The sequence below is a fragment of the Melopsittacus undulatus genome, chromosome 1, assembly GCF_012275295.1.
Source record: "Melopsittacus undulatus isolate bMelUnd1 chromosome 1, bMelUnd1.mat.Z, whole genome shotgun sequence".
Classification (NCBI taxonomy): domain Eukaryota; kingdom Metazoa; phylum Chordata; class Aves; order Psittaciformes; family Psittaculidae; genus Melopsittacus; species Melopsittacus undulatus.
This window is the reverse complement of record NC_047527.1, coordinates 48,984,554-49,011,996: the sequence shown is the minus strand read 5'-3', so window position 1 is coordinate 49,011,996 and position 27,443 is coordinate 48,984,554. Positions and strand designations below refer to the sequence as shown.

At 35.9% G+C, this 27,443-nt stretch overlaps 1 protein-coding gene across 1 annotated transcript in view; it reads right to left on the bottom strand.

The window, feature by feature from the left end:
- ROCK1 (Rho associated coiled-coil containing protein kinase 1) overlaps positions 1–27,443 on the bottom strand; it is an 81,724-nt gene that overhangs the window by 39,731 nt on the left and 14,550 nt on the right. Inside the window, exons 2-8 of the mRNA XM_005153511.4 lie at positions 10,961–11,042; positions 7,103–7,203; positions 5,847–5,984; positions 5,109–5,284; positions 2,310–2,394; positions 488–632; positions 65–203 (exon numbers count right to left, since the gene is read on the bottom strand). Of these exons, the coding sequence (XP_005153568.2) occupies positions 65–203; positions 488–632; positions 2,310–2,394; positions 5,109–5,284; positions 5,847–5,984; positions 7,103–7,203; positions 10,961–11,042 (866 nt within the window). The remainder of the gene's footprint in view (positions 1–64; positions 204–487; positions 633–2,309; positions 2,395–5,108; positions 5,285–5,846; positions 5,985–7,102; positions 7,204–10,960; positions 11,043–27,443) is intronic.

The following is a 27,443-nucleotide window of genomic DNA, read 5'->3' as shown; positions in this document are numbered from 1 at the left end:
CAACTTGAGAACAGATTTTCTTAATAAAGTCTTACTTTCATTTTGAGTAAAGCTTAAATCTTACCTATCAGTTAAAAAGGCACAAATAAGGTTTTTTGCCTCTTTGGAAATATCATTGTCATCAGGGAAAGTAAGGGAGTTCTTATGGTTCATAATCTTACTGTATGTTCCAACCAAAGAATCTGCATAAAAAGGTGTATCACCTGAAAAAGCAGCAACACGAAATTAAAAAGTAGATCTAAAGTATTTTAGATTTGATTTATAATATCTGAATTAACTGTGCAACAAGATAAGCAACTAAGTGAACATGAGGCAAGGACAAATGTTTGTGTTTTAGAAATATACTGGCACAGTTCTCATTCTGTAAATATAGGATCAGTAAACAACAACTTAAAGAAGAGCTTAATAAATTAAAACAGTTAAAAACAACTGTGCTTTTGGAGTCTAGTTAAGCAGCGTAGTCAATTCTGATTATCCTACTACTCACCTACTAGCATCTCATACAAAAAGACTCCAACTGACCACCAGTCGCATTCTCGCCCATAGTAACCATCACCACCCTGGGACTTCAATACTTCAGGAGAGATATAGTCGGGTGTTCCCACAGCCGTATCACATCGTACCATACCTTCCTACAAAAGGGAGGAAAACCCAGATACAAGATCCAAAACTGCAAGGCACTTCCAAGAATTTCTGCAGCCTAAGCAATATCAGCAGATCGACATCAATTTTTGTCAAACATTCTGTTTTAAACAGGTATTTTAGCATTTTGAAATTTTAAGATACTAATCCAGAAGTAAGCAAAAGATTTGTCACAGTGGAAGTTACTTTAAGAACCTCAGTTAATATCTGGGAAGCAATCAGAATTGCATTTAGGTGCTGTAAACACTGCACAGCCTCTCCTCCTTGTGCCAGTATAAACATGTCATATACTGACAGGACGTACCATAAACAAGGAAAGCTCCTCTTGTTAGCATAAATGTGTCAATAATAGGGATTTTGCTGACAGGATCAGCTGAAGTGCAAACTTTTCACCTCTGACCCAAGATTAAATGGAGACAGAGACTTAAAACTCTTAAGTAGACAGACTTCAAAACATGTAAAAGGCAAGAATGTCTGATGTTCCTCACACCCCTGAAAAAGGGCTGGCAGGACAGAGATCAGTCACACTAGAGCTGGCATCCAGAATACCAAAGCTGCAACCATGCACGTCTTTCCAGTGCCATTTGGGCACTTCTGAAATAACCCTGTGCCACTCCTAGAAATGCATCTGTTGAAAAACTTGCATAAAAATATACAACTACATAAATACAACAAATATAAATCCAGTGTTGTGTATGCAGCAAATCCAGAATGCACCACAATTAACGCTTCTCTGCTGAGAAATTACTCAGTAATGCTAATATACAGCAAAGTTTTGTAATTATTTTTTTTTGGCACTTACAACTTAAACACTCATTTTTTTCTATATTTTGAAATTCCTCAGTGTTAAGAACACAATCAATATAAAGTCAAACTAAAGCCGAATTTTTGGTCAGCTATTCAACTCAAGCATATTATTTGTGACTTGAAGCAACTCTTCAAATTCATACACATAACCTACACTTGGTTTTCATTGTTGCCTTTTATTTGTGGCAAAGCAGCTAAATACAGTGACTTATTCAAAGCTCCTGGAATATGTTGAGAAGACAACATACTTATTACACAATCTCTATGAAGTATCGTGTATTTCACATTGTTTTCCTCATAAATATGTGCAGACTGACACAAAACAAGTTTTGTGCAAGGAGTAAGTGTTTCATGGTACATGAAATACTGTTGCTAAACTATTTTTGTGACCTCAGGATATATTTTTAAAAACAAAGTAATACCATGACATTCATTAACTTGTTCCCTTCAGATCAGTCCTTTTACTACATCAGTATATGGCTAATAAATACAATTGGGATTTAGTGACTTGCACATAAGTTTTGATTCTTTCATTACTGACACACTATGTAAAGAAAATACCACTTTTTTTGCATTAATTTTTGACAACCAAGCACTTCAAGAAATAACCCAGAAGATCTAGAGACAGTAACTCTTGACTTGAGAAAGCTCCTCTAGGAAATGGTATAGAAGTTGGTATATTCCCTACTTCAAGAGCCATTTCTGCATTCTCTATTGAATAGGATGAGTAATTAGTAATTGGAACAGAGTGGAACTTTTGACTCTTCCCACCCAACTAAAAAGTTTTCAGTATGTTTTCTTACTTTTAAGCATGTTTTCCTTTCACAAAGAGAAAAATTAAATTAAAAATATATGTTTACCTTGTTCATCTTCATACAAGTACCAAAATCTGCTAGTTTTAAATGACCAGCTTTGTCTAGCAGCATATTATCAGGCTTCACATCTCTGAAAGAAGAAAAATTACTTTTTTTAAAGTAAATAACTCAGTTTAACTTCTAAGAACAACAAAAGTAAACTATTTTTCAGTGCAACATCGTAAGGAAAAATACCAACACAAAAGCACCACTATTTCACCTGTTTTCTTCTGCTCCAAGTCTGTCCAACACACAGACTGAACTACATTTTAAAAAGTTATAATGAATGTTGGAATAAAGCCTTCAGCCACTGAATTTAACAACTTTGGATATTAAATTTGAACCTCAAGTTCCTAGAAAACACTCACTGGTTGAAAGTACAGGAAAAACAACATTCTGGTTCTGAGTTAGCTATCTCAGACTTTCAAAATACAACTTCTTCTCTGTACCACTTCTAAAAAATGGATGTGATTTTCAGAATTATATTAATGTGAACAAATATTATTTTCCATGCTCTTTTCCACAAAATACTTCCATTATAGAAAATAAGTTTTCATGAAGTAACTGGCAAAGTTCAGAACATCTGATGTTATTAAATATACTGAAGCAGAATAGTAATAGGAAACAATTATCAAGAAAGCATAACATGAATTTCAGGAAAAAGGGTATTTCTGGGACTTTAAGAAGAACTCTGGCTGTAACTGTCAAATGAAGTGCAATGGAAATGCATCAGTAGACTCACTGAATGATTTTGGTTGGGAGGGATTTTTGAAGACTCCTGGTTAACTGACTGTTCAACGTACAGATAATGGTTAGATCCTACTTAAAATCTGTATTAGGCTCCTCTGGGTCAAATCCAGCTAAGTCTTGAATTTTTTCCCCCAAGGACAAGAATTCCACAACCTCTCTAGGACTCTCTTCCATTATTTGACCACCCTCACAACGGAAAAATATTTCCTAATGAATACCTAGATATTCCCCTGCTGCAATTCGCAACATCCATTGCCTTTCATCTTTTCAGTGTGCAATCTCAAGCCTGCTCCACCTTTTCTATAAAGTCCTGCTGGGCAGCTGATGCTGCCAAAAAGACTAATGCTTTCTGTCCCACCTAAACACTGTGTTGTGAATGAAAACATAGTGCTGACCCCATTATCAACCCTCTGAAGGAATGGCTGGTAGGAGACTGTTAGCGGGACATTTGCTACCTTTGAACCCTTTGTTCTACCTACTCAAACCACACCTTTCCAATCTGGCTACATCAAAAACCTTGCTAAAGTCAAGACAAACAACGCACTACTCTCCCCTCAGTGGTGGAGCCCACCATCTCATCACACAAGCCAATTGGTTTGGTATGGCATGCTTCACCCATGTAAACCCATGCAGGCTCTTCCAAATCACCTTCCCATCCACATGCTTGGAAATGGGTTTCCTGGAAATGTACTCTGTAAAATTCCCAAAGACTGCAATTAAGCTTTTCAGCCTGCAGTTCTCCTGATCCTTCCTTTCTTACTCTTCTTAAGGGCAGACTAGGTGTGCCATTTGTTTCTTTGCAGTCATCAGGAATCTTCTAATTGCTGCAACCTTCCAATGGTGACAGAGAGCAGTATTATAAGGGTACTGGCCAGCTCCTTCATGCCCATCTTGTCTAGTGCCCTGGATGTGTGCATACCCATGTTTGCATAACTGGGACTTAGCTGGATCATCTTCTGTCACAGTCACTTTCCCAAGTTCTGCCACTAGGCACAGGGATCTGAGGGGCCTGAAAGCAAATCTTCCCAATGAAGGCTGAGGCAAAGGTGGCAGCCTCAGCCATTTCCACATCTTTTGTCATTAGGTCCCTGATGCATTAAGCACTGGGCCCACATTTTTATGATTTCCCTTTTATTCCTCAGATTCCTCAACCAACTCCAGTGGAAAACAAATTCAAAAAAATTCTGCTGGTGTCAAAATAATCTAAATTTAAATAAGTAAAATAAAGAAATAAATAGATGACTGTGCTGCTGGTAACTTCTAATGCCTGCTTTCTAAAGCTTGCAATACACAAGCACAAATGGTTTATTCATCAAGATAATTTATTCATTAGATGTAGCACAGCTACATAATGATGCTCTAGGTCTTCAAGCAACAGGTTAGTAGTTTGTTTTGCTTTGCTTTTTTGCAAAACCTTAAGTGTTAACACTGTGGCCAGATTACAAACTGAGAATTTATACACTATGTCTTCCTCAAACTCTTCCTGCATTTTCTGTCAAAAAGAAAAAGCAAAAAAGAATTGTTCTTCTGTTCCTAGTTCACACAATTAAAAATTAACAACAGATTAAAGTTCAAATATCAAAAAGTAAACTTCTCAAACTATTCCAGAAGTGACTACACTTCACTTTAGGGTAAGTGCATAATATGCAACTGAACCAAGTCCCCTTGCTCTGCATTCTCAACCTTCCATCTTGCCCCTTAGAAGATAACATGTGGCTGAGTGATTTTCCTCACACTGTTCACAAATTCTTGTTTAATGGGTCACTGAGGCATCAAATGCAGAGCAGAAAATTAATAATTCCTAACAGTGGGACAACTGTATAAAGTGGGACAGTTTTACTCCCCAAACTGAGGAACATTAGCCTGCTGAAAACCTTTACTTTGACTGTAACACCTCAGATTTGAAGTTTCTGATGGCACAAACCTTTGAAGCTGTAGGATGGAAAAATGATGAAGCAACATCACAATTTCAAAACTGCCTGAACGATCACTGAAATCATTCTGGCGATACCAGAAATAAAAAAAACTATGTAAGAACACTTCTTTTTTTTTCACCTGTGTATGAAACCCATTGAGTGAATTGCATCTAACGCAAGTACAACTTCCGCAGTATAAAATCTTGCCCATTTCTCCGGAACATCGTAGTTGCTCATTAAATTCACAAGGTCCCCACCAGGCATGTATTCCATCACCATGTAAAGGTAACGGTCATCTTGGAATGCATAAAATAACTGTAAAAAGCAAATAAACAAAATAACAAGTGACTAAATGTTACAGCTTTCTTTAATATCTTGCTTGTTGGAAATCAAGGGAATCTCCATGCAATTGAGAACAGAATTGCTACTACTGCATCCTCCGGCAGACCTCCAAAATATTACAGTGGAAGGAGTCCTGGTTACAAATTAAGATCAGTGAACTTGGTACAATAATTTTGAGATCATTTCAAAGAATGATCATTGCACAGGAGGATAAAATGCTTCGTTATTCACTACAGAGTGAATTACTACAGAGCAGGCTCGCCAATATATATCTGACAGAGTTTTAATAATTAACAGAATAGTTTACCTTGTAAATATTATGACAGAACATTGTTTTGAAACAAGTGTGATATCTGCTATATGTTGCGTACAGCAAATGTGAACAAATTATTAACATGTGTTTACCTAACAGACCAATAGAACTAAAAAAAGGACTTCAAAAAGCTAAAAAACTAAATTATGTCATTCCAAGTCATACAGTGTCATAATGAACCTATTCTTTAATGACAACAATTTAAAAGGAATATAACTATACCTGAACAACCCAGGGACTATTAGCAAAAGCCATAATATCCCTTTCTTCCCAGAAGAATGCAGAATCCGATCTTTTTATCATCTCAAATTTGCTCAGGAGCTTCATAGCATATACTCTCCTTGAGGATTTATGCCTTACCTGTTAAGACAAATGTGACACACAGAATGCATTAAGTTGCTACATTAACATACGAAGAACACTGCTAAATATATTAGAATCATAGAATCACAGAATCATAGAATAGTTAGGGCTGGAAAGAACCTTAAGATCATCTAGTTCCAACCCCCTGCCATGGGCAGGGACACCTCACACTAAACCATATCAACCAAGGCTTCATCCAACCTGGTCTTCAACACTGCCAGGGATGGAGCATTCACTACCTCCCTGGGCAACCCATTCCAGTACCTCACCACCCTAACAGTAAAGAATTTCTTCCTTATATCCAGTCTAAACCTCTGCTGTTTAAGTTTCAACCTGTTACCCCTTGTCCTATCACTACAGTCCCTAATGATTACTTTTCTGCTTCAATATTTAACTATTTAAGACCTTCATATTTTTTAAGAATTCTATACCATAAGTCTACAGCATAATTACATTCTATTATCTGACAATATCTGCATTGCTCTTAAATACCTGCTATAACTATTCAACAGACAAGTCCATAGGTGTAACAGTTGCTTTGTAGGTATGAGTCTTTAAAAGGACAAATATTGGCACCTGTTAAATACTATGAAGTTAAAACTATTCACATTTTCTGGAGTTCATTAGCAGACATGTGCACTTGCTACCATATTTCCAGTTTCTCCCACCAGTTCTCAATTTAATAAAGCAAGAAGAACAAGCCTGGTTGCTAATCTATCACAAACAACCCACAACATCTCCCATCTGAGAGAACTACGCCTGAGAAAATCTGGTGTAATCTCTGAATTGACAGAAATTTTTCTAGTCCTGAAAATTTATTCAAGTGTACATTTATACAGTGTCAAAGGCTAATTTTCTTATTTATGAGGAACACGTATTCCTTTGCATTTTAATAGGGAAGCATGACTACAGTGTGAAACAAGTACCTGTGCACTTTAAAAGTCCTGAAATATGACATTCTCAAGAATATTTCCATAGGATAAAAAGAAATAAAGCTTCACTGAGCTAAAGGGTTTAATATTATAAGATTGCATCTTCTGAACACCATATTTGGACAGACACATGGGGAAATACTACAGAATACATTCAAATATACAAACAGAAACATAACTTACCAACTGTACCTCCCCAAATGCCCCTCTGCCGATCACTTTCACCACTTCATAATCTTCAGCTTTCATGCGCAGGTCCCTCATTTTATTTACCGTGTCTTTATCTACATAAAACAAAATTTATATTTCATATATAATCAATATAATTAAACTCATTCATCTCATTTCAATATTTCACATTTATTGGAAGATGTGCTGCTTAAAGAAGGCACTTCATTTTGAACCTGCCTTCCTATTGGAAGCCTCTCTGCAGAATGCATGACCTCATTCTCATTACCATAGTAACCAAAACCTGACATAAACATAATACAATAACTCTGCAATCAAACCACACCTTAATTTGGGAATTTCTTTTAAAATAATCACCTGCAAAAGAAAGCTATGCAAAAATTTCATATCCAGCATGATCTTGTTTGTAAACTGATCGGTATAAAAAGATTATTACTGGACAAACAAGCAACACATCTAGGAAAATATCCCAAGTACATACATAAGAAACTAGAAGAAACTATTTTAAAAAAATAAGCCTGCACTTCTATTATTCCTAATACTTAAAAAAGTAGATTTTAATTTAAAACATGCAGTGGGAATCACTGCAATTATTTATATAAACCTGTCATTCTATAAACTACCATAATTTACAAACTCCCAGTGGGCAGATAGTCTAATTCCAAATTTGGTCAAAGATTAAAACAGTTTATTTTAATCCATGTGGGTCAACACTGGCATGAGATTACATGGAAAAGCTTCATGCTTCACTATTTCGAAAAGCAAGGAACGTCTACTAAAACAGATACATTGCTAATAAAATAGATTATGCAATGGTATTTTATTTTGAAAAATAATATTCTAGGCCTAAAAGCAAAGTTTAGAAAGAAGTAGGGGCAGGGGAAGAGGAGAGAAGAAATGTGGGGTTTTAAGTTCATATTTAAAAAAAATGACTGATAACTATGGTTAGATTTCTACCTGCACTGGCCATTATCTAAAACGAAAGCAGCATATGTACAACTGAAATTCAGTAAGATTTTATTACTACAACAGGAACAAACTTAGCTTTGTTTGAATAAATACTCTCTGGCATTACACTAGTGTAAAGCCATCCCTTTACAATGCAGCATACACTAGCTGATTTCAATATATTATATTAGAATTGTAAATTCTGACAAATTATTTCATACAGGAATCAAAATATTCAGTAATGAAAAAAAAATAATGCTTTGCCTTATTCACCCTGATGAAAACTGACCTATAGTGGATGATGAGCGAGACTGCAAGGAACTAAAATGCAGGTATTCTCACAACAACAATATTCTAACTATTATTAACTTACTGCATAGTAATCTCACAACAGGAAGTCCACCACTTTTGAATGAGAAATCTTGACATTGGAGCAAAAGAAAGGTAGGCACAATATGAATGCTTTAAATGATTTGCAATCACAAGCCTTGCCTATGGCCAAAACAGAATTAAGGAAAAAACATTTAAAGAGCCATCTAAACTAAGGATTTTTAAATAACATAAACTGGGCTTGTGAACAGTTGCAAATTGCAATTTACTGCTTGAGAGATATACTAACACCCCATTATTTTTAGGCAATACGTTACAGTAACAACACTGTTGGAAATTTGACTTCCATATTTTAGGATCTGTTAAGCAAGGTTTATCAGGCTGCAACTTATTTAAATACAGTTCCTGATCTCCCATTACCAGTGGAGGACCCAGACAGCATACCTTGTATGAACAGGTGGGGTCACTCCCATGGCTAAAGACTACATTCTCCAACTTGCCCTGAAGTTGGATTAAAAGCTTAGATGCCATCTTGAAATAAACTGAGTCCCTGCTGTAAAGTAAGGCTCTCAACCACCTTGAATATTGATTTCTTTATTCTTTTAATTCTGTATAGTGTGAGGCATCCCTGCCCATGGCTTGGGGGTTGGAACTACATAATCTTAACGTCCTTCTAACCCAAACCCTTCTATGATTCTACATGGCAAAAAAATAATACGGAAAAATTACTCTCACAACCTCAGGCAGTAGAAGCAGACTTTGGAGCCTTCACAAATACACAATGTACACCATAGAAAAATGAGAGGGGATCAGGACTGGCTCAGAGCAATACTCTATAAAATAAAGGAAGCAAACTCCCATTTAAAAATAGATTTCTAGATTGCAAATACACGTCTAGAATCATGATGCAAACTGTTCGGAGAGCTAATATGGCAAAAAGATATTATAAACATTTTTCTATTTGAACTAAAACAAACATGAAGATGCTTCTATATGTCTGGTTTTATTTTTTTTTAATAAAAATACAAAAGAAACTAGATTTCACTGTTCCCTCTGAGGCCACTATTTGTACATTCACACCTTGCTTTCATGTTTCAGCAAACACAGAAGATTAATGTTCTAAAGGCAGTTTGAAATGAAATAACATGGTCTGCTCTCCACCTTCATATTACTTCAGGTCACATCTTACACAGTATATAATTTATACCTACAAAATATTCATTATCAGGCTGTAAACATGTTTTCTTCTTCACTCAGCCTCAACTGTAAAAGTGAAGCTCTTTCCGTCTTACTAATGATTTTGCTATTCATAAAAATTACATTCAAATTATCTGTTGCAATGAGAACTTCCTTTGCCTAACACAACTTCTCTTTTCTCCAAGAGTTTCACCATATCTTCTCTGTAAATAACTGAGTATACAAAATGTGCATGTAACAGTGTGCAATATCAAATATAATTTGAATTGTGAAAAGTTACAGGCCTCTCAACAACCAATCTACGTGCAAGTGAGACACCAACTAGGTCTATTGGACTCATTCTCACAAACAGAATAATATAAAATAAAACCCACAAATTCACTAACATTGCTAAGAGCTGCAAAGTAAACTATTTGAAAACACCTTGGAAACAGAAACAAAAACATCAATTTCAATGAAGCAAAGACAAAAATTATTTTAGGCAAATTACACTACATTTGCTACAAAAGTAATTTATTACAACATGTAAGTAAGATTTTTATGCCTGTAAAAATCTAACAACACTAGTTTAATTTCAAAGTTTGACCATTCAGCCCATAAGCAGAACCAAGTCTTTAATCAGCAAGTGTTTGCCATGATTTCCAGAATCTGTCCATTTGGCAGCCTTTAGAGAAGACTTAACCCTTAAATGCCCTTTTTTCAATTATTATTATGGAACTTATGGTACCAAATTCTACAAAAAAAACTAAACAACTTTATCAATTTAAAATGTTATTACAGAGTAGAATGTGCAGGAAATCTGGTAGTGGAAAAATATAGAGAAAATGCAAAATTCTGTAGATACATCAGCTGCATGCACAAATAAACCCAACAGCTCTGCAGTATAAGAGTTTTATGGTATAATGAAAAGAGACCTTTCATATTTAAAAAAGCCTATGGAACACATGCTCCAGTCTGTCAGTGAACAAATTTTTAATATGGTTTCTTAACACTGTATCCATGTTATTTCATTTCACTGTTAATTGCTTATGATATATTAGTACATGGAGAAAGTATCACAGAGAAAGTTTTACGGGAATCCAGAGGGCTGCCAAGAACAAAGATAACAGGCCTTTTTCTTAAAAGGCTTTGTGCCACTGAAAACAATGCCATTTACAGCCCCAACATACTTGGACATTCAATTGCTGGGGATTAGATTTCTATAGAGAGCTGCCAGTTCTCACTAGGAAATAATTAGACTCTTGAGACAACTTGCAAAGAATTTATGCACCACAAATCCCCAGCTGCCTTTCAAAAAGCTAAAAGCACTTACATTTTTTCTTTGTACTGGTATTTATAGTCTTTTGTTATCTAGTAACTGAAACATTAAATACTTACACCTGTTTAAGAAGTTATCAATATTTTTGTTTTTTCTTAAGGCAGGAAAATCCAAGTCATACACCAAAGCATCTAATCCATCCTGGGGAAAAAAAAAAACAAAACAAGCAAAACTAAGTGTTTGGACAAATAACTGTACATGCTGCTAACTGAAGAAACAAGATAGATACAGCTGTCCCTATTAATTTTCCATACAAAAGAAATCATTGACATTTATTTACTGATTTCATTGGCAGTTACATGAAGCTGCTGTTACTCCTTCACTTGCATGGGAGTCTTCAAAACTCAATTTCCTTCTCTCAAAACAAATATACTTCTATGAATTATTAATTACCATCTTTAGCTCCACATTTACATTAAAAGATTGATTTTTCCAAATACGAGAAGAACAAACAGCAGCTCTGATGTTAACAATCCCACCGTATCACACAGTAGGCACCTGAACATTAAGTGGCAACTGGCAAATAGGACAATGAGGGCAATTTATTTCCAAGAGTCAACCCCCACATTTTATTCATTGAATTGAGAGAGAATTTTCATTAACAATATATTGGCTTTATACATTCTAACTTAAATCTAAGAACCAACAGCCACAAGTCCATGTGGCATTACTACCACAGAATACATCCATATGAACAAAAGCGAAACAAAACTACCAAAAAAAAGCCCAAAAGAAAAATATAATAATAGTGAAGACAATTTTAAGGTCTTGTTAAGTGCCACAAACTTCCCAACTTTTAAGTCTAAATTTTACACGAGGTATAGATTATTCTTCAGTGGATTGCATCCTCTCAGAGAAAACCTAAACCAGATGTTTCTCTGAAAACCACAGATATGGTATCGAATGAAAAATGACAAAGGGAATTATATAATGAAGAATCAAGAGCAGTAGGGAGTCTTCTTTCTCAATATTTAAGTACAATGCAAAAATAGAGGGAGGTCATAATACACAAACTGATGGATGTTAACACAGTGTGTCAGGGAAGTACTGCTATTTACTTGTCCAATTTTTACCTACATGTCTATGCTACCTGTTATTCACCTGTTGGCAGTGAGATATTAGACCAGACACATCTTTGATCTGATCAGTTCAGATCTGATTAGACCTAACTATAATGTTTTGAGCTTTTATAAAATTATGCAATACAGGATTGAAAGCTAATCCATCAGTCTTTGACCACTACATCCTTCAAGTAATTATGCCTGAAGAAAAGCTAGAGTATAAGCTTTTTGAAAGCTTATTTTCCAGGAATATATAGTAGAGAACACACTTGATGTACATTTTAAAAATTAGTCCTTGATCACTCACTTCAAATTCAAACCTATTTTCTCCCCTCAGTCTATGGGGGATTTTAAGCTACAAAAGAAAAATAGTAATCAAATGCTATCAAAATCAGATTTATAGGCATGCAGTCATTACTTTTGACACATATAAGACAGAAATTATTTACTTCAGATATATTAAGAGCAAAATCGTGTTAAAATATGAAAACAGGTAAAACTACATAATCAGAATTACTTTAAAGCCTAAATGTTATTAATTTTTTTAATTTCATTAAAACATTACATTTTCTATAATTTCATAAAAACATAACTGGTTTAAGCTACTTCTCCGTACAGTGGCTTAATTTGAACTAAGAAATGCTACAATGAAAATTACAAGAATCAAGAAAAGTATCACAATATTTTGACAGCATTTAAATAAACTCAGGTTTTGCATCTTGAGTGCATTTAAAGGATCCATCTTTTTTGACTTCCACTAATGATGAAAAAGAAAAGCAAACGGCAAAAAAAAAAAAATTAATGGGTCAGTAATATAAATAAAAGAGTAAGAGGTCAACAACAATTTGGACTCAAGACAGACATGGGTGAGAAATACTTTGTAACCTAGTAAAAAACACCCTTCCCAAAGATACATAGTAAATATCCAGGTAATCCATGAAAGAATTTTAATTTTTTGCTAAATCCAGCTGTGAACCCATGATAACCTTGTGTACAGAAGTATAAAGAGCACCAGTAGCTCTCACATTGTGAGCCCCATGCTGTGAGAAGCAGTAGGCAAAGAAGGAGGCTGCAAGGTCACATGCAGAGATTTTTAAAAGCAGATGAATGACAGCGATGAACTGCCAAAGTCTGGGGTCCACTCTGCCCTTAAACCTTTGAATCTGCGGAGTCAATCAATTTGTCCAGGGTAAGAGAAAACTTTTCCACACTTCAAGCTGAAGCACTACCGAATTCCAAAAATCCTGGTTTGCTCTGGGGCACTGCAACTACCTGCTTCCTTGCAGGGTTTGCTTCAAAAGCCAAAATTCAGTCTTTGTCTTCAGAGGAGAGGAGATTTTAGACACTGAACACAACGATATACGACAAATGGAAATATTTATAAAATCTTAACATCAATCTTTCTTTTGTATTATACTTTTCCTTTCAAAATATTTAAATATAAGCCCATAAAAAAAGCAAATACAGAAAGTGGCATGGTTTCATTGATCTATCAGGTGTGTTGAGTATTTTGTTGCATTTCTTTTTAAAATCTCTAAAATCAAGATGAAAAATAGTATACAAATGCACTTTTAACAAGCAAAGGCAAATTTCAATACTGTTTAGTTCAGAATTCATGGTAACAGTGCTTTTCAGATCTTAGATATAAACTCTCTCAAGTATAACACAAATTCTTGAACTACAGATTCAAGCTACTGATCTCACAGAAATTTCAAATCAGGCTTGAAAATCATGTAAACAACATCAAAAGAGCTAGATGCCAAGAACTGCATATTTTAAAGGCTCTTCAATAATCAGCTCCCCTTTGCTACAGTATCCAGAAAGAAGGGGTGGGTTGTGCCCTTATAATAACATTTATTATAATTCGGACTTGTAAATCCTTAACTCTGAAATCCTTAATTTCTTCAACTGTAAGGAATTCTGAAGGAATGATAGCGTGGCATTATTTTAACAGTGAATTGCAAATACAAGACTAAGCTCAAGGCAATTTTACAGAATTGTGGATAATGGAAGTAAATGTTTAGATACCTAATGTATAACACAAAACCTCGAATAGCCTTTTATTTCACTGTCTGTTAAAACAGAAAAACTTGCGAATACTGCAAGCCTGCAGCTTCCCTTATTTTTACAAAGGAAAACAGAAGCATAGCTGCTTTAAGTGGTACCACCGGTGAAGAAACAGGGAGGAGGGAGCACACAAGCTCAACAGTAAGAAAGCAATACTGGTTCAAAGCTATGCCAGTCACAGAGATGGGAATATACTACAGTTTTAGCAATAATGATAAGGAGAAAAATTATAAAGACCAAATGAAAGGAGACATGATCATTATTGCTGATGGGTGCAGATAACATCTCTCAGCTTCCTGCTTCTAAGAAATGCCATCTCGCTTTTTTCAAAATACAGAACGGAAGGAACATCTTTCCTTACAGACCTATAGTCGCCACACTCTCCTCCTCTTAAAGAAAAAGGATACTAAGATGTCATAATAGGCAACCATACATCCAACAGTTTAATATTCTTTATTAAAATAAGAAAGCCTCACTTTTATGATGGATTTATTGAACTCACTTGGATGGGTTCAATATATTTTTTGTATGTATATTCTTTAAATGCAGCATATCCTGAACTGTTTAGAAACACGTACTGTAGCTTAAAGGTATTTTCAGCTAACACTAAGTTCTACCTAATTCTGTCATTACAGAGCAATTTTCCTGTTTAGCTTTGAGGTCTACACAGCCATTTTCCTTTTATGTTAATAGTTAAATTAGATTACTAAAACAAATTGGTTTATAAAAGCAAACATATGACTTCCACTTACATCTTACATGGTAACAGTATTTCAGAGGTAATTAAAAAAGAATGAGGGGGAAAAAAACTTCCTTTCTAATGTCCTTCATGCAGTTTAATGGGCTGATATAGTCTTTATCACATCCATTTAATGAAATCATCACTGGTTTTATAATCTCTTTAAAATACTTCATTTTACCCTGAAATTAAAAAGAGGCACACTAGGGAGCCAGTACAGTGTGAACAGAGTTTTTCCATACGAAACCAATGTTTCCACATATTCTGCTGGTTTCATGTTGTTCATTACTACACCACACTTACAACTTTCAAAATAATAAATATATGGAGTAAAATCAAATGTCAATCTGGACACACATATTGCCTCCAGAGATGACAGTAAGGGTGTCTAGGAAAGAGGATATGAACAAGTCCAGCATACAGTAGCACTACTGCTCTGGTGTAATTGTGAGCCAGAAACGGCACTGTCATAGCTAATAGTTGCAGCCAGAATTTTCTTCAGTGATTCTGTCTATACATTTTCTGTACTTCTAGTCTCTTTCCTAGGTTGGACAGGGCTTTAAGCAACCTGGTCAAGTAGAAGGTGTCCCTGCCCATGGCAGGAGGGTTGGAACTAGATGATCTTTAAGGTCCCCTCCTACCCAAACCATAATATGGTAAGATTTAGAGCAACATATAGATATGAATTCCACCACCTACAGGCTGTGTGAAAGTGCACCTCATTTTGAGCTTGCCATTCTTCTGTCACAAAAGGAACAATGACTCGCCCCAAGACACAGCTTTACACAGTTCAATCATTTCTCCTCCAGACATCCCCTCTCCCAATCATTCTTGTATTAAAGCTATTCCCATTACCACCACCAACATCCTCCAGTGTCTTTTTATTTCTACTATATACTTTTTTAATTGGGAGGAAATTTCAAATAGCATTGCAATTGTGAGCACACCGTAAGTACACAATGCAGTGTGACGTTTCCTGTTCTGTTCTTCATTAAATTTTAAGTTAACTGAAATATCTGGTTAATGTTTATAGTCACTGTGTACTAAATTGATTCTCTCACAAAACCTGGTACTATGTATCAGATCTAGTTGAATAATCAACAACACAAGTACATACAGATGACATGGTTTTCTTCCATACACTCAACATTCATTAATACTGAATTTCTCACCTACAAACACTCATTTCTTCTGTGATTTGCTATAGCTTTAATTTTTACTAACATTATTCACCATTTTAGATCACTTACAACTGTGAAATAGCACAAACTTTAGACTCCATTACTGGTCGGAGGCTCCTGCATTATCCACAAGACTATTTTCTTCTATAGAATAAGTAATTAAAAACCCACATATTTACCATCTTCCTTACTAGCATTTCCAAAACAGTTTCAAGCACTAAAGTAGATGAATACTAAGGTTATACACACACTTACATGCCTTAATGAGACACAACAGGGTACAAAAAAAAGATGGGTAAATATCAAGCAGTCTCAGCAATCTTCCTGTTTGCGTCATTTTGTCCAAAAGCCTATTCTAGTACCACTTCAGCTTATGAGAGATCCTCCAGCATGAACACTAGAAAGGATACTAGTACGGAAACTCATCTAAAGCTTCTTTATGAAGAAATGTGCAGATAGATTTCTGCAATAGCCTTTTCCTTTACTTTCCCTTCAGTTTTTCTAAAAATACAGAATGCAATAGCATAAAGTTATTGTTAACATACATATTGACTACACAATCTGAATTTCTCAGGTTGTTAACCCTAACTTCTTTGCCTTAGGTTCCTCTAAAATGTACTGGGTTTTACTTTGACCAAAGCAGTCCCATATTAAATGGATTTTTTTCCCCACTTTTGGTCTATACTTATTTGCAAAGCTTCAATGCAGCGAATTGTCAGTCCTACCATGACCATACTAGACTGCCACACTTGAACTACATTCCTTCAGCTCAAAACTCACTACAATTATGTAATGATGGATTTACTCATGTACGAATTCTATTCAGGCAATTTTATATGTATGTATGAATTAATGTAGTACGTATGCATTAATATTAAGGCAATTTTATAGCAAAATTTATCATTAGGATGCTTCAAAACATACTCCATCAAGTAGCTTCAATTCAGCAAAACATTATCTTAGGATTCATAATTGATATGAAGTAAAAATATAGTATATGATCTACATTATCAGGGTACAGTTACAGAAACTTTATATTAGAGGGTTTTTGAAGTTCAGCACATGTCATTACAATATAGTATTATCTAGTGGAAGCATCTGATAAATAAAAATGTACTAAATTCAGTTTGTTATTGAGACACTTGTTTATTTTGCTATTTATCTAGCATTCAAAGAACTAAAAAAAAACCTTAAGAGATATTACCAGCATACAAAATTTGCATTCCTGGGACCAACTGGCAGTTCCCCAAGTTTAAAGTCTCTGCTACTTTTCCTTTTTTGGAGTGACCAAAGTAAGTCTTAAGATCTACAACTCTAACTGTCCATATTTTAGTTTCTTGTATTGTAACCATTTTTCTAATTATTTCTATAGTACTAAAGTTTCCCTCAATACTTTAAATCAACAAACCTGACTGATCTCAATTTGCATGCATTCATCATAATTTCTCATAACATTCTGTTGCACAAGTAATCTCTGTGGTCCACTACTGATAACTAGGAGAGCCTATGAAAATGCTACAGGTGAGAAGCTAGTTGTTATATACTATTTTCAAAACATGTATGAAAAGTAATAAAGTAAAGAAATAAATCTGAAGTTTCTTTATCAGATCTTTGAATTGTCAGAGGGATCTGGAGAGGCTGGAGAAAGTGGCAGAGAAGAACTTACAAAGTTCAACAAAAGGAAATGTCAAGTCCAGCACTTAGGGAGGAACAGCCCCAGGCAACCAGTACACGCAGTGGGTGGAGCTGACCAGCTGGAAAACAGCTTTGCCAAGGACCTTGGGTCCTGGTAAACAACAAAGTAACCACAAGCCAGCAGTGTACCCTCACAGCAAAGACAGCCAACACTACTATCTCGGGCTGCATTAGGCAGAGCATTGCCAGCAGGTCAAGAGAGATGATCTTTCTCCTCTGCTCAGCACTGGTGAAGGCCACGCTTGCAGTGCTGTGTCTAGTTCTGGGCTCCCCAGCACAAGACAAACTTGGGCATACTGGGGAGTGTCTAGAAAAGGGCCAAAAAGCTTATTAAGGGATTGGAGCATTTCTCATACTATGAAGCTGAGGGATCTGGGACTGTTCAGCCTGGAGAAGAGAATGCTTGAGCAAGGAATCTTACCCATGTGTGGGTAAGATTCATTCTCATGGGAGGGAACAAAGATGATAGAGCCAAATTTTTCTCAGTAGTGCCCACTGACAGAAGAGACAATGGACAAAATTAAAAACGTGAGATTCCATTTGAACACAAGAAAACATTGATTTTACTGTGAAGGAGGTTAAACACAGGTTGCCCAGAGAGGTTGGGGTTTTTCCATATGTTGAGATATTCAGAACCTGACTGGACATGGTGATGAGCAACCTGCTCTAGCTGACCTTACTTGAGCAAATGTGTTGGACTAGATGACCTTCAGAGGTCATTTCCAATTTAAACAATTTCACTTTATCTAAAACACTAAGCTATGCTATTGGTTTGCATAAAGGTCGTTCCTGCAGTGACTTATCCTATCAAAAATACCCTGTAACTCCCTAGCAGTGAGGCAAATGATTAAAAGGACCACCTCATTACAAGGCCTAACTTTGCATGATTCATGTTTTTCAACCCTCCAAGTAAGTCCACAGTAGCCATTACTCCTTTGTGACAAGGACAGCCTTATGCTGATGCTACTGAATGAATCAAGAGAAAACCCTGGACCCCTCTTTGATATTTACAGTTTTGGGAAATACCTTACTGACACTTCTTTGTTAAGGAAGAACACACATATACAGAACTTTCCTCTGGTGCTCAACATTAATAACCTTTTTTTTTATTTGTTTAAGAACTGGGCAGGTGTAAATTTACCTAAGAAACAAGTACTAAATAGATCCATATAACTCACTAGTTTCAGGCAAGAACACTGAAGCCAACTTTTAGGCCGCTGCCAATAGTGTTACATTTATCTATCTCTGATCAAGTACACAGGAGATCCCTCCACCTACTTTTAAGTTAATCACATCAATTTATTTTGCTGTCTAGAGAACAGAAAGCTGCAATTTAGCACTTCATCTTTAAAGTGAACAAGTAAATGCAGACACAGTTAAGACACTTAAGAATTTTCATTACATTGTTATACTAGACAAAGTATACAAACTGACATATGAGCCTAAGTACAGGCAGTTGATTCATCACCCATTCTTGCTGCCAGCATGACACAATTCTATAAAGCTCACTACTTCTTAATATCTTGCAATAGTCATAAAGAGCTTTTACAAATTTAGGTTAAATACATAGCCTTATACAATGAAAAAATTTTAACTCAGTAAAGACCTAAGAGCTTCATTCAGTAAGATTTAAATCCTCAATGAGATCCTGAAACATGAAGGCAATGACTACTGAAAGCAGTAGAGATTATCACTTTAATTTCAACCTTTTTAAAGAGTTATTCCCTGTGTAGCTGCAAACTTTATCCATACCACATTCTGTGTAGTTACACGCACAAGAACATGTACTCACATCCTGTTCAAACAACAACTGTTCAATATTTTTACTGACAAATTCCTAGAATACACACTTCCTACATGACTCAGTAAATGATGAGTTAACATCAACATCTCAACATATATTGATACACGCATGTATATATATCAAAATACACAATGTCACTAACACCAGAGCCCACAGACCTCTCAATATTTTTAACATCCATATTAGCAGTGAAGGAACCGTAAGTCATGTATCTACAGACAGCTATCTATAAAAGCAGCAATGTGCTTTAATTTGAACATAGTTTTTTCCAGATATTGATGTTTTTCCACTGTAGCAATGAATCTTACCAGCTGAAATATCTTCCAAACTGAAACAAAATGTAGTGCATTATCTGTGAAATCAACTGGTACACATTAAGCATGCAAGAGTACTGTCAGTATCCACATATAATTCAGAGAAGCTACAAGCCTCCTACTTCCTCTAACATTGAGGGCAAGTCATAGTCCCTTCACAGCAGAGCTCCTCTCTGCCCAGTGACTAGATGCAGGAGCCTTCAATCTATAGATCTGTTCTGAGTGACACCTATTCAAGGCACTATTTTATGCCTCAAATTATGGAAAGTTCATTGTCTGAAGATGCATTCCAGTGTACTTCAGTGGCGGTTTTCTTCCCCTCAAACTTCTAACACTAGATTACAAGACTAATTCCACTACACTGGAATATTTTATTGTGGTTAACAATCTTTACATCCAAACTTCAATTTATTAGTGTTTTATTATTTCAATTTAGTATCAGGATTAATTCCATCTAATAATACAGAATTAAGAATAACTGTCAGATGACAGAACAGCTTCTTCAGGGAAGATGAAGAATACAGACTAAAATACCAATAGGACTGTGTTTCAGTAAAATTTATGCAGAAACAGGTACAACAAATACAGTTTGAAAATAGTTCACGGAAATGAGTAACAGCAGCTAAAGCTGACTGCTGTTAAGTCAAATTATACTCTTCCATTTTGCAGTAAATGAGATCTCTGGATATTTGCAGCTTATTCCCTGAATAAAGGTACACCTGAATGGGTTGCTATGTTCTGCGGGCAAATTGTTCAAATTAAAAAGCTGGTTACATATGCAGCACATTCTGCCATCAACAGAATACCTTACAGAAAAAAACTACAACAGCTGTATAACTATTTGGAGGGCTGCATAGCTTCTTGATATTTTAATGCATAGAAAATAAAATAGCTGGCATTCTTTAGGTTTAAATGATTTATCAGCCATATTTGTCTCAGGCTAGGTTTAAATAAAGCGCAAGTACAACTTCTTAAACCACCCTTTTCAATATAACTGTATTAGACATGTTGAATGCATGAACATTTAAAGCACATATATTTAAATAGGGTTAAAAGAAGACAGAGTACTGGTAGTTAAAGAACTAACTGATGCTCATGACCATTCCACAGCAGCATTCCACAGCAACTTCAGCACTTGGTGTTAGAACTGCCTCACAGGACTAGAGTTCCCAGCTACTGTAACAATTGCAAGTGGAGATGAGCAGCCAAGCTGACACACACCAGGGTAACAGTATCCACAGAAATGCCTCAGGAGGGGCAGCGGCAAGGTAAGGGGGGGAAAGTGATCTCACATCCTTTCGAGTTCTCAAAGTTATCATCTTCACAAAAATTTAAGGCAAGCCCTGTTCCCCCACCTCAAATGTAAAGCAACTAGTAAAGAAAATTAAAGCTAAAGCTCACTTGAAATTATACCAGTGGAAGTTCTGTGAGGTCCCCATAGCTTTCTTGATTTTCCTGGGAGGACAGATTATTCCACAGGCAGCACATACATGTCTATGTGTTACAAATCATACAAACTGCTGGTTTGTAAGTCCCAACATCTTAATTTTAAACACACACACACACACACTTACAACTACTAATTTAGATCAATGGGAGTCAACACTCTAAGGAATGCTCACTAGAAAGCAAAAGTAAGATGGTTAAAAGTTAACACTAAGAGTGCAAATACCAGTATGTAACTTCCCTTCAATAAAATCATATAGAAGACAGATCACAGACATTAAAGAATAAAAAGAAACTGTTCCAGTCCCAGCTCAAAAGTCTTAGGCTTCTTCAGGCAGCCGTCTGCAAGAAAATCGGGTAAAGATTTCAATAAAAAGAAAGCAACTGCACAACTCCATTATGAAATAGTGGTATTCAGCAATGGAAACAGAACCCCCCCCACATCTGTTGCTTGGGAAATTGCTGTCTGACTCTCAGATTTTTTTTCCAGGCAGGTATCCATGAAGCCAGACTTCAGGAAGTAAGCTTTAGTCAGTTGGACAAGATCAGAATTATCAAGATACCAACATGTTCATAAGAAGAAACATGCTACATCGCAAACAGCATAAATAAAGTGCATTAGCTTTTGTAAGAGCTGTTTAATACACTTAAAATGCTTCCTCTAGCTGCCACACTACACCTTTATCTGAAAGTGTTCTCTCTGCTCTGAAAAACAAGCAAAAAAACCCTAACAAACAAACAAAAAAAAAACATTACCAGCACAGTTTGCAATATAGTAAGTCTGTGGAAAGCTAACTAATTTTTCTGTGAAGCAACATCTCATCCACCATATACAATCTGCTGACATCTGACCTGGGTTGCTCACTGTAAACAAAACTGCTTGTTAACTACACATACAAATAAAAAGCTATAAAACAATTAAAAGGAAAATTCTATCTTTACCCTTGACAACTCAGTTTCTGCAGATTACATTAGTTCAATAGCTATGCTTTAGAAAAGCCTCTTCAAAAAGCTGTATCAAAGAACAAAAACAAAACACCAAACCCCAACCTCTATTACTAGTAATACAATCTACCCCACAAAAAAAAAAAAGCGTGATTGGAGACAAAGGCTAAACAAACTGAGAGAAAGACTAAAAAGTACTTAATTTTTCTAACAGAGGGCAGACAATTAATTGAATAGCTTTCCAAGAAAGAGTGAGAACATCATAATTTTTTCCAGGAGTCTGGAAACACTGCACAAAATCTTCCCTATCCCCCTAGCAAAAGATAAATTCTTCCCTAAAACTCCAGAACAAGCCAAAACACTTTTTCAATTACATGTGAATAGCCACAACTGAAGTCCAAAAGTTAAGACTGTGAAAGAATTATACTAGAAACATTTTGTAGAAACTTAAATAGTAATTTGTAAAGCTATATACCTTTCTTTAGTGTCACATGCAACCCACAGACTGCAAAAAAAAGAACTATGGGAAGTTGAGCACAACTCAAGTAGAGTATCAGCTCTGAGAAGCTTCTCCGATTGTGCAATCACCTGTCAGAGCTCTAGCTACATTTCTGCAACAAACATTCCATCACAAGCAATCACATATCAAACAGATATTTGAAATATGCAACTAAACAAGAACTTAATGCTACTTAAGAATTTGTGCATCATTATGCAGCAAGCCCTACCAAAGCCCCAGGATATCTTTATGTATCGATTAAAAGAAAAACTACACTTTCAATAAAACAGAAGATTTATGTATACATAAAATCCATGTTTTCTATATTTATTCTTTTTTCCATGATGAATATAGCCACAAGAATGATCTTAATGTTGGGGAGGGGGGAAAGGGGAGCATTAACAAAAAGTCCTGTGAGAACAGTTTTAGATACAGGCAAGTTACTTCTACCACCAAGTATTAAGATTCTTCAGAACTGACAGGAATTTGTTACTAACAGGAACAAAACAGTAAGTTTATCATATTTTTCAGGGATTCTACAATTCTATGATTTTGACTGCTAATATAGAAGAAAGCACTATTAACAAATGCTTTCCAGATTCCAGAATCCAATGCATTAAATCTACAAATTGACCTACAACAACATAGAATCATTGGTTAGGGTTGCAAAGGACCTTAAAATCACCTAGTTGCAACCCTCCTGCCATTCACAGAGACATCTCATACTAGACCATGTTGCCCAAGACTCTGTCCAGCCTGGCCTTGAACACCAGGAGGTATGGAGCATTTACCACTTCTTCAGCAACCAGTTCAAGTGCCTCACCACCCTCACAGTAAAGAACTTCTTCCTTATATCCAACCTGAACTTTCCCTGTCTAAGTCTGAACCCATTACCCCTTGTCCTATCACTACAATCCCTGATAAACCTATTTTTACTCACTACCCTTAAGCAATTTTAAAAGAGGTGTGATAGAGACATGCTCTCCTTTTCAAAATCCACCTGAAGAAAAATTAGCATGCACAGACAATGCCATTAATAACACAATTCTTAATTAATACTGGACATTTAAGCGTATTTTGAAGCCACTGACAATGACTACTTCCAGATCAAGATATACTTCAAACTTAAACCAAATCTCTTCTAGGCATTTATTTTAATGTTTCTGCCACTATACTACAGTCAAAATTAAAATCTTGACTGCTTTGCTACATGTTAAAAAAAAAGAGTTGTAACTACAAAATCAAAAACCTACATGAACACATGGCTCCATATACAAGTACTAAAATGTCAGAACAGAATCAAAATTGTCCATGGAAACTTAGGGTGGCTTCTTCCAATTGCAAGTTTCTCTCGCAATAACCAATAAGGACTTTGTCATATTTAACACAGCAACAATATAAGTCAGTTGACCTGGGATTTTCAAGTACAGTAGCTCCAGACTAAAGGATGAGTGGAAGTATTATAAATTCATTAGTAGGATCCAACACTTTTCTTTTCAAAATGTCCCAGACATGCGATTTACTATGTTTTCAAGTTCTTTTAGGGGCATGCAAATAAGGTTTTCCATGTTAGTTTAAAGACTTGGGACTAAAGCTGGAGGAAAACTAAAGCCGTTGACTTCATATACCCAACAAGTAAAGTATGTCCCAGCATTTCTGGTACAGTTAAAGCATGAGACACAGACAGTAGAACTTCATTAATCAGCAGTATTTAACTTTTAGAACATTGGGTATTTTCACCAAGCTTATATGCTGCTAACATGGTGATGAAAAATGCTAAAATGCTAAAAAATAGCTGAAATAAAATCTTCCAGCAACTTTGATATCAAAGAGGAAGTCAACTGTTCCCAAATACTATTCTTCCTATTTAACACTCATAACCTGGGAAAAACATCCCCCCCACCCAAAGAGGATGTAGTAGATTGATGTATGTCCCCCAAAGGCATTATTTTTTATTGGATTTAGAAGAGGGGAAAAACAAATCTTAGCCCAAGAGCAAAGAGAGCCAGGGATATCTGGACCATTGCCACTATCATGGAATCTTGTCAAAGTCTCTCCTGCTTGTCCTTACAAGGGAGAAAGGCTGAGCTTGGGCTGATTAACTTAATCTCGACAGGAGATGAGGGCAAACAATATTTTTGTCACACCATAAAAGCCTGCCACAAAACACATCAGATCACACTAGCATCACATCTTCTGTTCCTCCATCCCCAGACTATTTTGAGTAGCTGTCATTTAGTTTCTCATTAAGCAGAGAGCAAGACTGATGAAAACATGTTTTCTAAAAAATAAACTAAAAACTAACAAAAGGCTATGTTAGCATCAAGCTTTGTTGCATCAAACTTGATGATTGTTTTTTTCCCCAGCATATGTTTTATGAAAGCATTTTTTCCAGTATCCAGTTAAAAAAAATAATAAAAAAAATTATGTTCTTGGACATCTACCTGAACTAAGGGATTAGTGATACCTAGTGTGTATATACTCACAACCATTGGTTCAAAAGCCATGTGAGATACAGGTCAGAAAATACAGGTCAGGCAGCATCTTCTACTTTCCATTCATATAAACTGTATGTTTGTAAAACACCTATTAAAGCAGGTTTCCAATTTCTAAATATTACAAAATATCAACAAGTGATATTCCAGAACATAAAGAACAGTAGCATCATCTCAATAATTTGAGAGTTATGTCAGACATCTGCACTCCACCTTCCAGAAGTCACTGCTGGACCAGCCAGCCAATTTCTGAAGACCTAAATACATGGTGTAAACAGTCTTTTTGGAAACATACCAAAACGTTACCAACTATGGTCATTTTATAATTGACCATACTTACCCACCCTCAGAGACTTTAGAGAAAATTAAGAAAACAGTTACACCTTTTGTGGTATTCAAACAAGACACACTGTATTCTGAACTAGCTGAAACTAACAAAGCTGATGGTAAACTTACGACTAACAGATATCCCGATTTAACCTCTTTTCCTTGCCACACCACAGTAACAGTGCCTGAATTTGCCTCTTTGGCAGAGCAGATGTTGGAGACCCTACTTTCTGCAAAAGTGAATGGAGGATGGCAATAGCCTCACATAACTGCAACTGAGAAAAGGTAAAAAGAACTAGATGGAATTTGATTTGCTCTTAGTTCCACTGAGTTTTTCTGATGCATTTTTATTTCATCTAATACATCTCTTTATTAATCATAGTAGCTAACTCTTTGCTCCCAAAACATAAAAGGAAGGTAAATTTTAAAAGGCATATCTCCAAGCACTACATCTACCGCATGTAGCACCAGGGCAGTAGCTTTATTAGACACTGATTTACAAAACAGACAAGACACTGTTGCAGCAAGACTGTGGCCTTGCTATTGATGGACACTGACCTGATGACTGTTGCTACAGATCACCCTAACACCTGTCTGACTGCAAAAGTGAAATTCTAAAATGAATCTCTGGCACTTTGTAGTTTTATTACAGAATAACAACCTATTGAAAAAAAAAATATACTTGAAATAAATTAATAACCTAAGCTATCTGTATTATTGCCATCCTCATGAAAAAGAATTACAGCCCATTTACTGAAAATTTTATTCTACTCTAAGTATTCCTTTGGAGAGTAATATACTAATTGAGCAACTTCTCACCATGAGACAAAAAACCTACTTGTACACTGAGTGTGTAAATACTCCTACTACCTCCTGTTCACTTTGCAAATTTTTCTTACCTTAGTAGATATCTTCTCCTGATCTAAACAGATAATTTGAACTGGCTGGCTTAAATCTCAGGAATATTTTTTCCCTCCTTCCAGACAGTTCCCCTTCACTTTTCCTATTGTTTTTATTTTTGAAGTTCAGATACAATTGCAATGTAGAGTTGCCATTTAGGATGAAAAGTATTTAAGAAAATATCTAACAGTAGCTTATCTTTTGTCCATTTAAGAAACTAGATTTGTTGTGCATACATTCTGTAGTTGAGTTTCCTCCATCTCTTCACGACACTAGATTTAAAGATTTTTCTCCTGAAGTCTAGGTTTTTTTTATTATACTATTCTGACTCCATCTGATGTTAGAAGACAACACAAACATTGTGCTGCTCAGCATCAATATCATATGCTGTATAGTGTTGCCTCAGAAAATGGGATCTTTATAGCTTGATAGTACATCTAATTACTGTGTGCTTAACTAGCACTGTTACAAACCCATTGTTGCACCAATTCTAGAGTTTCACTGATGCCTTGAAACCAAACCTAGAAAAAGACAAAGGGAAAACCAACCAGTGAAACACTGTACAGCTATTTTTTTCAAAAGCCTAAGAATCAGAGAACAACAGATCATCACAGGTTGGAAGGCACCTCAATAAGTCATCTGGTTCAACTTTCATGGGAAAGGAAGCCTAGATGATATTATCTAGCACCCTATCCAACTGCATCTTGAAAGCCTCCAGTGATGGGGACTCCACCATGTCCCTGCTGAGGCTCTTGTAGTGACTGATGGCTCTCACTGTAAAAATTTTCTTATACAGATACAAAACCTCTCCCACTACAGTTTGTACTCACTGCCCCTTGTATTCTCATGTGGCTCCTTGTGGAAGGAGAGCCCCTGTCCTCTTTGAGGCTGCTGCCTTTTAATTACCAGAATACTGTGATGAGGTCCCCCTGATCCTTCTCTTCTCCAGGGACACTCCTTCAGTCTTCCCATACAAGGCAGGTTCTTCAGCTCTTTGGACCCTCTCCAGTTTGTCTGTCTCTTTCTTGAATTGTAGGAAACAAAACTGAACACGTTACACTCCAAGGTG